General features: G+C 43.0%; 2 protein-coding genes across 3 annotated transcripts; both read left to right on the top strand.

The window, feature by feature from the left end:
• Nucleotides 1-1,342: 1,342 nt before the first annotated feature.
• Nucleotides 1,343-4,187, top strand: LOC118287988 (calcitonin gene-related peptide 2). The gene is made up of 4 exons (XM_047336405.1): nt 1,343-1,914; nt 2,866-2,962; nt 3,370-3,513; nt 3,651-4,187. The coding sequence occupies exons 2-4, from the start codon at nt 2,883-2,885 to the stop codon at nt 3,823-3,825; spliced, it is 399 nt and encodes a 132-aa protein (XP_047192361.1). The 5' UTR covers nt 1,343-1,914; nt 2,866-2,882; the 3' UTR covers nt 3,826-4,187.
• A 2,304-nt stretch (nt 4,188-6,491) lies between these two features.
• pyroxd1 (pyridine nucleotide-disulphide oxidoreductase domain 1) lies at nt 6,492-13,427 on the top strand. Of its 2 annotated transcripts, none has more exons than XM_035647540.2 (13): nt 6,492-6,650; nt 6,764-6,844; nt 7,138-7,257; nt 7,853-7,981; nt 8,534-8,607; nt 8,850-9,046; nt 9,242-9,339; nt 9,483-9,585; nt 9,672-9,787; nt 10,418-10,540; nt 10,929-11,066; nt 11,280-11,359; nt 11,854-13,427. In XM_035647540.2, the coding sequence occupies exons 1-13, from the start codon at nt 6,573-6,575 to the stop codon at nt 11,891-11,893; spliced, it is 1,377 nt and encodes a 458-aa protein (XP_035503433.2). In that variant the 5' UTR covers nt 6,492-6,572; the 3' UTR covers nt 11,894-13,427. The 2 variants fall into 2 exon arrangements, with proteins under 2 accessions (XP_035503433.2, XP_035503424.2); XM_035647531.2 differs by having other exon boundaries at nt 11,280-11,369.
• Nucleotides 13,428-14,242: the final 815 nt, after the last annotated feature.

The following is a 14,242-nucleotide window of genomic DNA, read 5'->3' as shown; positions in this document are numbered from 1 at the left end:
TGTGACCTGGCAATTTTAAATCCAAAATTCACTGTCCTTGAAGAAATGGTTTTGATAAACACTAAACCCCTGACTGTAACGGGTATAGTTTAGGACCCAATAGCAGCACCAAATCAGGCAAGTATAGTTGGTAATGAACTTTATTTCGATATGAAACACCGAGTAGCAAAACAGGAAACAGTTTACCGACAGCTTCGAGCCGCGAGCCTTCAGAGTCTTTGGGGGAAGTCAAGGAATCGACTCCGCTGAGCAGGAACAATAGTGAGTACGGATCTGGAATGGGTTTACCATACTCACGCAGAGGCTCAGGATTGAGCGAGGGTTCCGAAGAGGGGCAGGAAGGATAAGTAGTCAGGGAAGCGGAAAGTCCAGTAACCAGGAAATCCAACACACGAAGCAAACGAACCAGCGAGGGACAGGCGGAAGGAGAGACGAAGCCAGGCAGGGAGTCAAGGAGCCGTTGCAGGGATACACCACACAGCCCAGGAGAGAGGCAGACGGAAACGAGGAGGGACAGGGCGAAGTTCGTGGTCGGGGACAGAACGCTGAGGTGATACCCGGGAATGGCGACAGGACAGGATGGTCAGGAGCAGGCAGGGTCGAATCCATGTAGGCAGTCGCGAAATCGCTGGAGAGTCTTGCATGAGTGCAACAATCTGGCAGAGAGCGACCGGCGAGGAGAGTCTATATACCGGGCTGATTGGTGATCAGAGGCAGCTGAGTGCAACAGGTGAGGAGAGTTGTGCTGATGAGGAGGGCGTGGCAGGCAGGCAGGTGAGGAGAAGGAGGGGCCGGTGGAAAAGTACTGGGAGGTGAGGTGGATGAGATGAGGAGAGGGCAGACTGTGACACTGACAGAAATATCTGCTACATGATCCCAATATATTTACAAGTTGGCCTCTAACTTTTTCTGGTAGCGTTTACTGGGTTTTGAGAGATTGTTGCCCAAACCAACGATGATAAGAGCGGGGAGAGCGAACCCAAAAGAGTTCCAGATTGGAAAACCAAAACAAGGAGCTGAAAGACAGTAAAATACTCTAATGATAATAATTCTCTGTTGGTCACGGTAGTTCCTATAAACACCACTTTTTTACATTATACATAGCCATTTGACCCATTCTTGATATGAAATATTGATTAGCAGCTTTAAAGATACACCATTATGCTAAATATTTCCAAACTAGTTGTCAGGAAACTATTGCAAAGATTGTTAATCCACTTTTAAATTAGTCACATTCCCAGGTCACAATGCGTGTTCGGCGTTAATCTCATGTTTAACCATCGCTTCATTAACTGGTACCTTCTCAGTTGTTTGTGACGTGTTCCGACAACATAATGAGACAGCATCCATTATTGATGACAATTCATCTTCGAAATTTATTATTCATCATCGATGAAGCCCAAGGGGGAGGGCGCCAAGGCCAGAGTTTGACGACCCTTAAACTTCATTATGTGTCTCAAGGTAAATAGGAAGACGGCTCTCCTCTCTGACAGTGTTCCTCTCCCTAGTGTGGGTTTATGGCGGGTCAGGTCCATCACGGACGGCGTTGACGATCATGACGAAGGCGATGAGGAGGGTGGTGACGTCCACATTTGTGTGTGCGTGCCCCGTGCTTGTGTGTGCGTGTGCTCAATTGGTTTTTGTGCGCAAACTGATTTAAGAGTACACATTATGGAGGGCGTGTGTATACGACATACAGTATATAAGACTCTCCGGGTATTACTTACACCTCCACCCTTTTCCATTCTGTGTAAATGAAAATGCAAGGCTATATTTGGAGGGAGCTGATGTCACAAGTGGTTTGAGCGGAGAGCCTATAACTGTTGGAGTCGGTTTGTGTGGCAGTCTGACAAACCCTGGACTGCTCCAGTGACAGACCTGAGATCTGCTTTTTACTGGCAAACAAAAGACAAAGTAAGTATCTTTACTTTTTTTTTACTATTGCAGGGCAGCTGCAATACATTTTTAATATTTTTGATATGTATTGCAATAGTTGTCTTGAAGGTTTAAATGAAATATTTTTACTCAACTAGTTTTTTCTGTCGACCTTTACAACTCATATGTTTGTTTTTTTAAATAAATGGAACTCCTGTATATTTTAAATCAAAGATCCAAAGGGTATCCAAAGACATTATGTATGTTTTTTTCATACTGTCTGAATTACAGAGAAATGTGAAAAGATGATGCAGAGATTTTTCTATTTCATCTAAGTATGCGCCCATTAAAAAGAGTTCTCTTGAATATAAATATTTTACTCAGAAGTATGATGTACACAAACTGCAATAAACGACCAGACACACATAACAGAGAGGAGAAGTGCATGTACTGCATGCTTGCTACTTGTCGTTGTCCTAAAGGACCATGGAGTGATTAGATTAGTAAGTGGATTTTGGACAGACAAATTTTTGGCGGCTATTTTCCCTATTTTTAGACATTTTATTGACTAAATGATTTATTCATAATAAGATGCTGATTGATTGAAACATGAAATGAAATGTAAATATGTATAGGCTAAAACACTAAGTGTAGGCTTTAAGCTGTGCAACAGGAAATAACTGAACGAATATTCATGACATAAGAGCTGAACTGGTCAATGCTTGTTTAATCACTGAGCATTAGACTTTAGGTAAAGTAAAGATCGTATAGATTACACAATACTTCAAATATAGTGAAATATAGTTTCTTTCCTCAAATAGGAAACTCAATGTCATATTCTCTGTCCACTTTTGAACAATTGTATTTTGTGCTATGTACTAATTACAAAAATTGTTTCATAGGGACAATCTAAAAATCGACTACTTCCATTGGTTTGGCCTATCTGTAACAATAAAACCGAGCTTTGTTGCATCTCCTGTGTTGATCCAGGTAAATCAACCGACACTATGTATCACCTGAGGGCGCCTGTGCTCGTCCTCATGCTGCTTGTGTTGCTGCGCTGCGTCGCCACCGCCCCCAGGCACAGGTACATGAATATATAATGCAAGCATGTATGTACTTTGCAAGTTGAGCTGTTGATCATATCAAATTGGACACTTGAAGCATTGGTTAGCGTTTACATTGTATCGTCCTGACTGCCAGGAGGACCGACACTTAACCTGAGATGAACCTGCAGACAAGCACCTGAATATCACTGAAGTCAGGCAAAAAAAAACAAAGAAAAAAGAGGCTGCTCCGTGTGAGCAGCATCGGGGGAACTGGTGTATAACTCTTGTGCTTGACTGTGCTTCATATTTCGTCCCGGGGGGGGGGCGCTTAGTCTAAGTGGCCACTCTGTCTTCCTGCTCTTGCGACTAGTGGATTTTTTGAAGAGGGTGTCATCAGCCATCAGTGTAAAATGGTTTGGCCCCTTTTTCCCCCTCTGTGATTCAGGTACTTCAGTCAGAGCTCATCCACAGAGCGGGAAAGTGCTCTCCCGGACGGAGGCGATGGCTGGATAGCGCCGGGGCCAATCTCCAGCCCGTTCCTCGGCCTCATGGGAACGAGGCCGCAGAGGGGGCTCACAGCTGTGAACAGGTAGCAGAATGTATAGAAAACAGCTCCTGTTGTGTTATCTCTTCATCACATGCACAACGTGCATGCAGAATATCTATGACAGATATTCTCTCAATGCCATAACACATCACGCTTTGCTTTTTCTCTCTTCCTCCCAGCCACCACATGGAGAAGAGGAAGTGCAACACAGCCACCTGCGTCACCCAGAGGCTAGCAGACTTCTTGGTGCGCTCCAGCAACACAATCGGCACCGTCTACGCACCAACCAACGTGGGATCCTCCACCTACGGCAAGAGGGACCTACTGCAGCCGCCCGGTTGTCTGCCTCTCTAGTGCCGACTGGGGGCCTCACCAGCACTCCCAGTGCACCGATGATATAATCAGTCGTCTTGTGTAACAATGATTGTGAGAGCGGTGTTAATAATGGTGACAGTGAGGATCATCGACCACGTTCTTGTTTATTGTATCCTCTTGCGAGACAGTGCCTTTAATTTTCAGCCATCGAAGTTGGTGTATGTTGATTTATTCTTTTTTTCTGGATTTGTGTGTGCGCTGTGGCTCTGTGAGTAATGTTCCACAAAGTAATAAAAACAATAAATAAAGGAAAAGCGATGCAGAGCATTGTGGAAATCTATGTAATCATCTGTTGTTTTTTGTAATAAAATTGTAAAAAATAAAATACACTTTCAAAAATCTTCATGTGTTTTAAGCCACATTTTTTCATACCACAAAAGCTGCATGCAGCTGCTCTGAAGGATGTCCATATAAACAATGACAGTGAGTTGACTTTGGCATTCCACTCCATTCTTTATAATTCACACAACTTAACACAGCTCGTTATGTGTTTCTGTAGGTCAGCAAAAAACATCCAATGCATCAGATGTAGATTCGCTACCATCAGGAATCAGTTGCTGTTTTTGTGCAGGGAGTCGCCACAGGCCATGTAGAGGAATGCTTTGCTCCCTATAAGCTACAGCACTGACGTACTATTTGTGCCACTGCATGCTTGAGTCATTGCCTATGAAATTTGAGGCCTATGTCATCTCTCTGCATAAGCCATCCATCCATCCATCCATTGGACCACTTAATCCATTTACGGGTCGCGGGGGGTCGCTCGAGCCAGCAGACATTGGGCGAGAGGCGGGTACACCCTGGACAGGTCGCCAGCCTATCGCAGAGCCACATACAGAGACGGACAACCATTCACTCTCACATTCACACCTACGGTCAATTTAGAGTTTTCAATTTTACCTAGCCCCCTTCTGCATGTCTTTGGACTGTGGGAGGAAGCCGGAGAGAACCCACGCATACACAGGGAGAAAGGCCCTGGTTGGTTTGAACCGGGACTCGACCCAGAACCTTCTTGCTGTGAGGGGACAGCGTAAACCACTACACCACCGTGCAGCTCTGCATAAATCTTTCAAGTTAATTATCTCACTTTTTGGCTTTCACACGCTTGGCTGTCTTGACTAGCATGTGATTGAGAAATAAATAAATGCCACAATCACGTCTGTTCAGTAGCTATATGCAGCTTTATGCTGTATCAGTTATGCCATTCACCTTCTTGCTGTGAGGCGACAGTGCTAACCACTATACCACCGCTCCAAGGTACAGTAAATACAGAAATCTCTTTTTTTTAAATCATGTAGGATCCCATCACTCACAGAAAGAAGCTGATTGAGAAACTAGCTTTTTAGGACTTCTAAAGAATTGATATTATTATTGGACATACAGCTGTTACATTTGGTTATCACTAATGTTTTTCTTGCAGTATAATAGATTAATTGGTCATGCTGTGATTGAAATGAGAGAGTTGTTCACATGATATTACAATTGTTTCGATGGTTTCAATATCAGTGATGTGGTTGTTGTTTTTAATATTTTGCCTCTCCATGTTGCATTGTACAAAGTTATACTTTCTCTGTTGTTTCCTGTATTTAAATATATCTTTCAATTCATTGTACATTTTGATTGAACTTTTTTTATTTTTCATGTGTGCCCCCAGTTAATATTGATTTTTATGTCCAATGGTTGGATTCAAAATAAAATAAAAAAATTAAAACACATGATTGAATTCATCCACAAAAACGATATTTTGCATGCATAAGTGTTTTAAACAAAAACATTTTGCCCAAACTGCTTTTTATACACAGTATTGTGATCACAGCACCGTTTTCCATTTACAGTATTGCTGTCATTCAGGGTAGAGAAAAAATCAAGAGGGGAAGTATGACGCACACCATTAACCTGCATTTGATTACCTGTGACCCGATTCATCTCAGACGCTGACATCATTACTCCCATGCATGGTTAACACCGGCATAAAAGGCTTTTCAAAAATAGAACAAGTGCCGGCTTTTGCTGACGAACCCAAAAACAATGCAGCCATTAACCGCTGAACACCCTGACAGAGGATGGGGATCGTGTCAAGATCCGTTGATTATGTCATGTAAAATCACAAATTGCACTGTACCTCAGCTGTTATCTGGTGGTAAGTTGTTTATCACTGCAGTAATGAAGGCTGATGCATGTTTTGATGGAAATTCGGGGTCGGATTCATGACCCGGTCGTGATCCAAACATAAATAAGAAGGTCATCCCACGAACAAAATTCAAAACAAAGGACTGTAACCTGCATTCACTGATAAATTGATTCACGCAAGACAACAAAATCAACTAAAGTTAGAAATGTTTTGTTATGTTGATAGTACAATGTAAATAATAGCCTTTAATGTTACTCAAAAAGACTAGGTATATAAATACTGTTTACATATATACTCTGTTCATTTATACATGCATATGAACAGCCTTCATATGCCATTAAATATCTGAAAACTGTGTAAATGTATTTATAGCTAATTTGGCCAATAGGTTTGATTCTGATACTGTTTGTATTGGTTGTGAAATCGGCAGAGCTGTGCTGAATAATATAACTTTAGCTTAGAAGACGAAGACAGGATATCCCATGCGCTTAAAACATTCCCCTGCCGCTTGCCGTAGTTAAGTGTAAACACGGAAGTAAACCGCTACCTCACCGTAGAGTTAGCGAGGTAGCTTAGCCTTTTAGCTTAGCTTCGTGGAATGGCAGGTAGAGTAGAGAGGACGTTTAAGTTTGTGATCGTGGGAGGCGGTATCGCCGGCGTGACATGCGTTGAGCAGGTGAAAACGAAATGACAAGGGGCATATAAGCTCCGCATGAAATGATGTTGTTATTTTTCAATAATGTAATGTAATGAAGCTACTCAACATAAATCTTGAATCTTTGTTGAAAGCTGTCCTCCCAGATCCCGTCAGCTGAGGTGGCTCTGATCACAGCAGGTCCCCACATCAAGGCAGTGACCAACTATAAACAGGTCAGGATGATGAAGATGATGATGATGATAATAATGTCAAGTTATATCATGGGTTTGCTTTCTATTGAGTCCCCTACACCACAATGCACTCATTTATTAGAAGTGATCCTCCAATAATTATTACAGCAGCAAGAATGCCACACAAAAGACCGAAGACTTGTTTTGTTTTTGAATGGGCATGAGATCCATACATGCATGTAGTGACAAACACTAGACTGTATTATCAAGTTACCCTCAGTGAGTGGCCGGAACCAAATAATAATTCATCTTTTCCCTCTTTTGTTATTGGGAAGGTGTCAAAGACGCTGGAGGAGTTTGACGTAGAGGAGCGACCGTCCAGTGTTTTGGAGGAGAAATTCCCCAACCTGACTGTCATCCACTCTGCTGTCCAATCCCTTGACACACAGTCACATGTAAGTAGCTGTTTTGAGACCGAGTTGTACAGATTGATAAGACAGTGACCATGTGTACAAAGAAAGTGACAGTTTTATGGAGAATGACGTCTTATATGTGTTTAGATAATCCTAATGTGGAAAAATGAGATTGTGGGTGCTTGTAAAAACAACTACAGGATGCTTTCACACATTTCCACATTTATATTTTTGAGTTCATGTATCTATAATCGTATATGTACGTGTGCTGCTTTTCTTTGTAACTATCATATACGCTTATGAATTCCCCCAGCATTTATCAATCCATCTATCTAAATACATGTTCCACAGCTGTAAGTGGTTTTTAAAACCTACATTACAGCATGTTTGAGAGTGGACAGTGATTCCCTGCAACATATCTTATCGAAGGCTTTTTGGTGACTGTTATCTGTCTACTGTTGCCACCTTGTGGACACACATTTGGTTTAATTAAGGACTATGATTTAGACTAAAAATGTGGCAAAAGTTGAGTCACTTGTGTATTCAAAATCACACCCCCAATTTTTTCCCACCTCAAAATGAGATGTGAGAGCTTTTAAAGCTTGGTATTGCAATTAATCTTACGTATCCTTCTCAGTCATTGGAAACTACAGATGGCCGCCTGTTTGGTTATGAGAAGCTGTGTATCTGCAGCGGGGGCAGACCGAAGCTCCTAACCGAGGAAAATCCTTACGTGCTGGGGATACGGGACACAGACAGTGCCCAGGTACGACCCCCGCCCCTCTGGACGTTTTGTGCTGTTATTGTCGAGGCGGTTCGAAATTCACGCCGACACTGGACTGACAAGAATTTTGCACAGTAGCAAGATTCACCCAAAGACACACTCACACCGAATAAATAACTTGTTTACCAAGCCTTTGCTCTTTGTACTAAAAGTGCAAACAGCTTTTGCAGATACCAGAATATCTAGGCGCTTATAGAAGAAACCGTAGCCAAGGCTGTATGATATTATACTTTTGAAAATGTTGTGCTTTTTTAAGCCACTGTGCATCATATAAAAAAAAATGAATTGATAATGGTGAGATAGAGATTGTAATGTTTTCCTAATGCAGTAACCACTCATTTTGTGATGCATATAAAATCCTGGATCCACACAAAAATCTATTCTAACTGACACTTACGTCCTTGTGATGCAATCCGTTAGCTTGTTTTTAACATACTGTGCTGATTTACGACAAATGAGTCACAATAATGGACGCAGAATGTAACCTTCTCATCGCAGTTTTTGCTCACGAGATCGCTTGTACTTGTGTTTCAGGAGTTTCAAAAGCGGTTATCCAAAGCAAAGAGAATCATCGTGGTTGGAAATGGTGGGATCGCCTTGGAGTTAGTGTGAGTGAAGTATAGCCGTAAGGGTGAGATCTTCATTTCAAAAGTGTCTGTTTTAATCTCATTGTGGATTGTGTTCTTTTTTTTCTTTGACACATTTTATACAATTTTTTTTTTTTTAATTCTAACTGAAGAACATTAAATCTATACTGTATGAAACACCTTCATTACCAGAATGCTCATAGAACATTTACACTCCTTATTTACATTCATCCATTCAGTGTTAGTTAATGTGCACTGTGCAGGTATGAGGTGGAAGGCTGCGAGGTCATCTGGGCCGTGAAGGACAAGGCCATAGGAAATACATTCTTTGACGCGGGGGCGGCCCAGTTCCTCATCCCATCACTGGAGGCGGACAAACCGGAGAGTGCCGCTCCCTGTAAGAGGCATCGCTACACCACAGAGGAACCAGCGGCCGGGGCATCACAGACCTTCACTGCAGGTCTTCATCTTGGAGTTCATCTGGATTCCTGGATCATTGTGCCTCTGAAATGAAGTCTTTATTTGTATAGCCCATATTCACAAATCACAATTTACCTACACACTCTGCACACGGTGCCACATCCTCTGTCCTTAACACTTGACTAGAGTGAGTAAAAACTATTTTCACAGCCTAACTGTGTTTGTCCATTTTCAGATAGAAATTCGCAACAACATGGTGCTGGTCCCACAGAGACTGGTAGTGCCCTCGGTCCAGACTGGCATGAAGGAATAAATCTCAGAGGAGCACAACAGGTGAGACAGCTAGCGCTTGCACCTTTTTTGCTTTCAGCAGGGAGGTGGGCTTGAGTCGTCTCTGTTTGTGTGGGAAACAACTGCTGTCTCGACCTTCTTTTCCAGTTCTTCTGAGTCTCTTCTCTGTGCCGGCGTGTGCTCAGGTGTCCCGCAGAGTTTCCGTGGAATACCAGTGTGAGGTGGAAAAGATCTTCACCTCCGAGGAGCTGCCCGATTCCCAACAGCAAACGCTCGGACCCGAGAATGGTGAGAACTAGATTCCGTGCCCTAATTTGTTCCCTTGTCTCCCTCCTTCCATCTTTTCATTGCCTAAGCTTTTTCTTTCCTCTCAGCGGGATCCTGGCCCGTTTACATCCGGCTGACCAATGGCAAGACGTTTGGCTGTGATTTTGTCATCAGTGCCACCGGCGTTGTGCCAAACACGGAGCCATTTCTCCTCGGTAACAATGTAGGTAAACGCACCTGCATGCTAAATAAACGAAAGATGTAAGCCTGCCAGTGCTTTCATCAAGTTTTGGGAACATAGTTATTTTGAATCGGATTGCTGATCGTCTGACCAGTAGGCAGCAAGATTTGTCATATGCTTCGTGACTGTGTTCAGCATCAGGAGATTAACACAATGTTACAACTGTCCCTAATATAGGACATTACTGAAGTGCAATACTGTACGAAGGATAAAGATGTAATGTAATGCCAGTAACATGAGGCAGTCTATCCAGTGTTATTTGCCTCGTCTGTCCTGTAGTAGCCCTGAAGATCAGTTACGTGTATAACTGTTGGTATTACTTTGGAATGTCCGGATGATAATATTATGTTGCAAAGAATTATCTGTGTCCACCCCTGTGAGTAAATTTTGAAATTAAAGAATAAAATACAGTCACAGATAGTGAGGTCAAATTCTCAGCAGTTTGGTTCTATTGCCTCTGGATGTCACTAAAGGACAGATGAGCATTTGGCAAATATTCCAGAGCTTTTCCCATCTGTTAAACCACCTCATCAAAATTAGCAGAACAATATAGACGTGAATCAGATATTGGTACTTTTCATTCATGGTCATTGCTTGTATATGTTTTTTAAGTTTGCACTCGCAGACGACGCTGGGCTGCAGGTAGACGAGCACATGATGACATCCGAGCCAGACGTCTATGCCGCAGGAGATGTGTGCACAGCGTGCTGGGAACACGGCCCCCTGTGGCAGCAGGTAAACACTAACTGACACAATTTTTTTTTTTCTTACTTCCGAAGGTTTCTGCCCTCAGACTAAATTAGGTCACCTTCCACATCTGCCCACGATTGAGTTGATCCAGTTCAAATTTATTTCATTCATTTCTCACAAAACAGCTCTACGTACGTATTAAAACATATTCTCTTTAATCATTTGACTAAAATTGAAAGACAAACTTGTGCAATATCAAAGTCCTATAAAAAAATTGAGCCTGATATATTCTGTGTTTAATCAGAACAGACCAAAACGTACACATGATTCATTTCCTTGCTCCACGGACAGGTTGGTCATAGAACCTGAAAGGCTTAAAAAAATGTGTTTGGTTTTCCTTCTTAAATTTACATTTTTGGTGTGTTGTTTGCAGATGCGTTTGTGGACCCAGGCCCGTCAGATGGGCTGGTATGCAGGCCATTGCATGGCGGCGCGCGTCCTGTCAGAAACAATAGAGCTGGATTTCTGCTTCGAGCTCTTCTCTCATATTACAAAATTCTTCAACTACAAGGTGCGTGGCGTTTTTACTGCCGGGGAGCGAGGTTGTCTTAATAATAACCAACGTGTTAATCATCTACTATGCAACATTATAGCTGTTTTCCATTAACTTCAAGACGGAGCCTTCAAGGTCATTTCACGGTGCTACATAGTGTTCTCCTCTCTCTACCATATGGGCATATTCACAGTCATTTAAACCACTTCCTGTCTTCTGGTTATGCCACAGGTGGTCCTGCTGGGGAAGTTTAATGGGCAGGGGCTGGGGCCCGACCACGAGCTGCTGTTGCGCTGCACCAAAGGCCTGGAGTACGTGAAGGTGATACTGGGCGTTATAGGAATGCACAGCATGTCCTTTTGTTTGAGTCATCCCGGTGATTTTTAGCCATCTCAGTCTATTTTTTACTGGTGGCTCATCACCCAACGCTGAATCACTCTAGAAAACAAGGGATTTGTTATTCCGCAACACTAACAACATAAACTTCTTTGTTAGTGGTATCGAAATATGCAGTTGTTTGAAAGCCGATGGCATCTTGGAAAAAAATGCCATGAGACACATTTTTAAATTTTTGTTCCGTGTGTGAAAAGAGCCACTGTTCTTCTCTGTGTGAGGGATGTGTGTGTGTGTGTGTGTGTGTTTTCTCCTGGGTTTGAGCCAGGAGCATGAGATGACTTCAAACTTTTGTTCACTCTGTAATTAGTTTGAATTGGCGGAGATGACATATCACCAGCACTGGCAATACTTAGTTCAAATTTAATTTACTTTGTTTTTCACTCTGATTACGCCTGGATTTCGGTGCCAGGTCGTTCTCAGCGCTGGCAGGATGGTGGGAGCGGTGCTGATCGGAGAAACGGACCTAGAGGAGACCTTCGAGAACTTGATCCTCAACCGGATGGATCTGACGCCGTATGGAGAGGAGCTGCTGAACCCTGACATCGACATCGAGGACTACTTTGACTGAACTAACTTTGGACATTATTGAGCACTGGTGAAGAAATCCTGCCTGAGGGATGTGTAAAGGCATTGGGAGGAGTTCAGCATTCTGTCATGTCACAGCTAATGGTTGTTTGTTTGCCAATGAGAAGAAGATAAGGAGATTTTATCTTGGTTCTTACTTATTCACCTGTACATTTAATAATATAGTTTTGCCTTAAATTAAATTATTTTTTTTAAAAACTGGCATACAAAAGGTAGTACTTGAGTGATATATTTAGAAAAGGCTTTTTCACACATGAATGCAAATCTGTCACTTCATTTTTTTTTTTTGAAAAGCAGCTAGAGATATGAGACACTGTCGGAGGTGTGGGTGAACTGAAATACAATAAGACACTGGCAAAGTGACCCACTGTTTTGATAGGAAAACACATTTTGTCTATACAGAAGAATGGGATCTGGTCAGCGATACTTGCTTGTAGGAAAAAGGAAAATCCTTATGTTGCTCTGTTGTCTTAGTGACTCTTGGATCAAATTTCAACCCGAACAGCACATACAGGCTTACAACAATAGACATTGTCAAGCTAACATAATGCTGTCTATTTAATCCGAGGACATGTTGCCCTTTGGGATGTTGCTATTTGAAAATCCACCATTGTGAGGACAAGAAACATTAGAAGTGGAAACGGATATCTACACAAGATTTTTAATGACTAACGGGAGTCAACCTCTCATTTGTACTCGTGGGTTTTATAGATATGTTTTTTTTGGGGGGGGGGGGGGGCAGTAGCCCACTGACAGGAGCCTGCCCACGTTGATTTGGCTGCTCATATCGTCTTATAAAGGTTGACATGGCACCTTGTGTTTTTACTCGCTGAGCCTTATGCGAAATGAACAAAGTCAACAACGTCGCCCCCGTAATAGGGAGGGGAAAATGGGGACATGCTCCACTTCTTTAGCGTCATTTACAACTGTGGAAACAATATGAGATGGAGGGCAATACATTTTTATTTTTTTTTTTAAGATGCTTTCTCCCTTCAGAGCTGCTGATACGGTCCCCATGTGCAAGATGATACCCTCCATTCAGCGAGAAACGTCTGGCTGACTTGACTGCACTGGACAGAGCTCCACGGTGTCAAGTACGTGTCCCTGTGCGGGTTGAGATCAGGGCATTGTTTATCGGGTGAGTCAGCGCGGGACAAACCTTCACACTTGTCAAGATAAAATTTGTGGAAGCTGCTAGAATAGAAGGCGGGACAATTGGTGCAATGAGATCCCATGCACTCTTTTTTTTTGTGTTCGCAAGCTGGCACGAATTGTAGGCCGCTGTGCCACGTATGAGGCACACTACTGTCAAAATGTACTGCAGTGAAGATGTCAAGGCGTGACCATTTGATACAAAGTGTTTGCGTGAGAGAGAGAAATTGGAACATGGGCGTCAATGAATTGTTTTATGTGTACAATGTGACTCATATGCTTTGGCCTTTACAGTCACCGGATCTCAACCCAGCCGCACACCTTTGGTATGTGTTGGGGCAGCTCTCTCCACCGCCACCATTAGAACACAGAATGAAAACAGTGCTTCACTGGTTTTGCATACTTTACAGTCTGTTTCAGATGGGAGGGGCCGAAGTGCAGAGGTCATAACAATTGACCTACAGTACTAACACCGGCTCAGGTTAGTGTTGAGGGGAGTGCAGGTTTTTCCAGTATGTTGCCGTTGAATAACTGTGCCCTGGGGGGGGGGGGGGGGGTAGGAAGTCAGGCCAGATCTTCACGAGGAGCCAAAACCACGACATAAATCACTTCCTTGTTTCCCTTTCACAGCTGACACACCACCCGCGTGTCCTCGAGACTAGAGAACCGGGTTAACCGGAGTTGTAAGTGGTTTGTAAGCCTCTCTGCGTCGGATCACTGGCCTTCGCGTCGCTGACATTCACCAGTTTCGACACAAAGCTCATTTCATTCACGCAGGTTTACGGATGTGACGCCGGCAGCGGCACGGTGAGCTCACCGGGCTGCAGCAAGCGTGCGCTTGTTAGTTGTCACCGAGGACCACCGACCTAGGTTTGCAATTGAGGCGTTCGAGTAACATGCATACTTTGTACCCGAGTGCTTTAGGACTTAGTGTGTGTGTTTGTTTTTTATATCAAGCATGACATATTTTTTCATTTTATCAATCGTTTTTTGGCCAGAAGTCATATTTCAAATGGTTACAACCCGCCGCCGGTGTGCGGTGACCTCATGAACACGCGCTC

Source organism: Scophthalmus maximus, chromosome 12, assembly GCF_022379125.1.
Source record: "Scophthalmus maximus strain ysfricsl-2021 chromosome 12, ASM2237912v1, whole genome shotgun sequence".
Taxonomy (NCBI): domain Eukaryota; kingdom Metazoa; phylum Chordata; class Actinopteri; order Pleuronectiformes; family Scophthalmidae; genus Scophthalmus; species Scophthalmus maximus.
The sequence above is the reverse complement of the archived record's forward strand: the minus strand, read 5'-3'. Positions and strand labels throughout refer to the sequence as shown.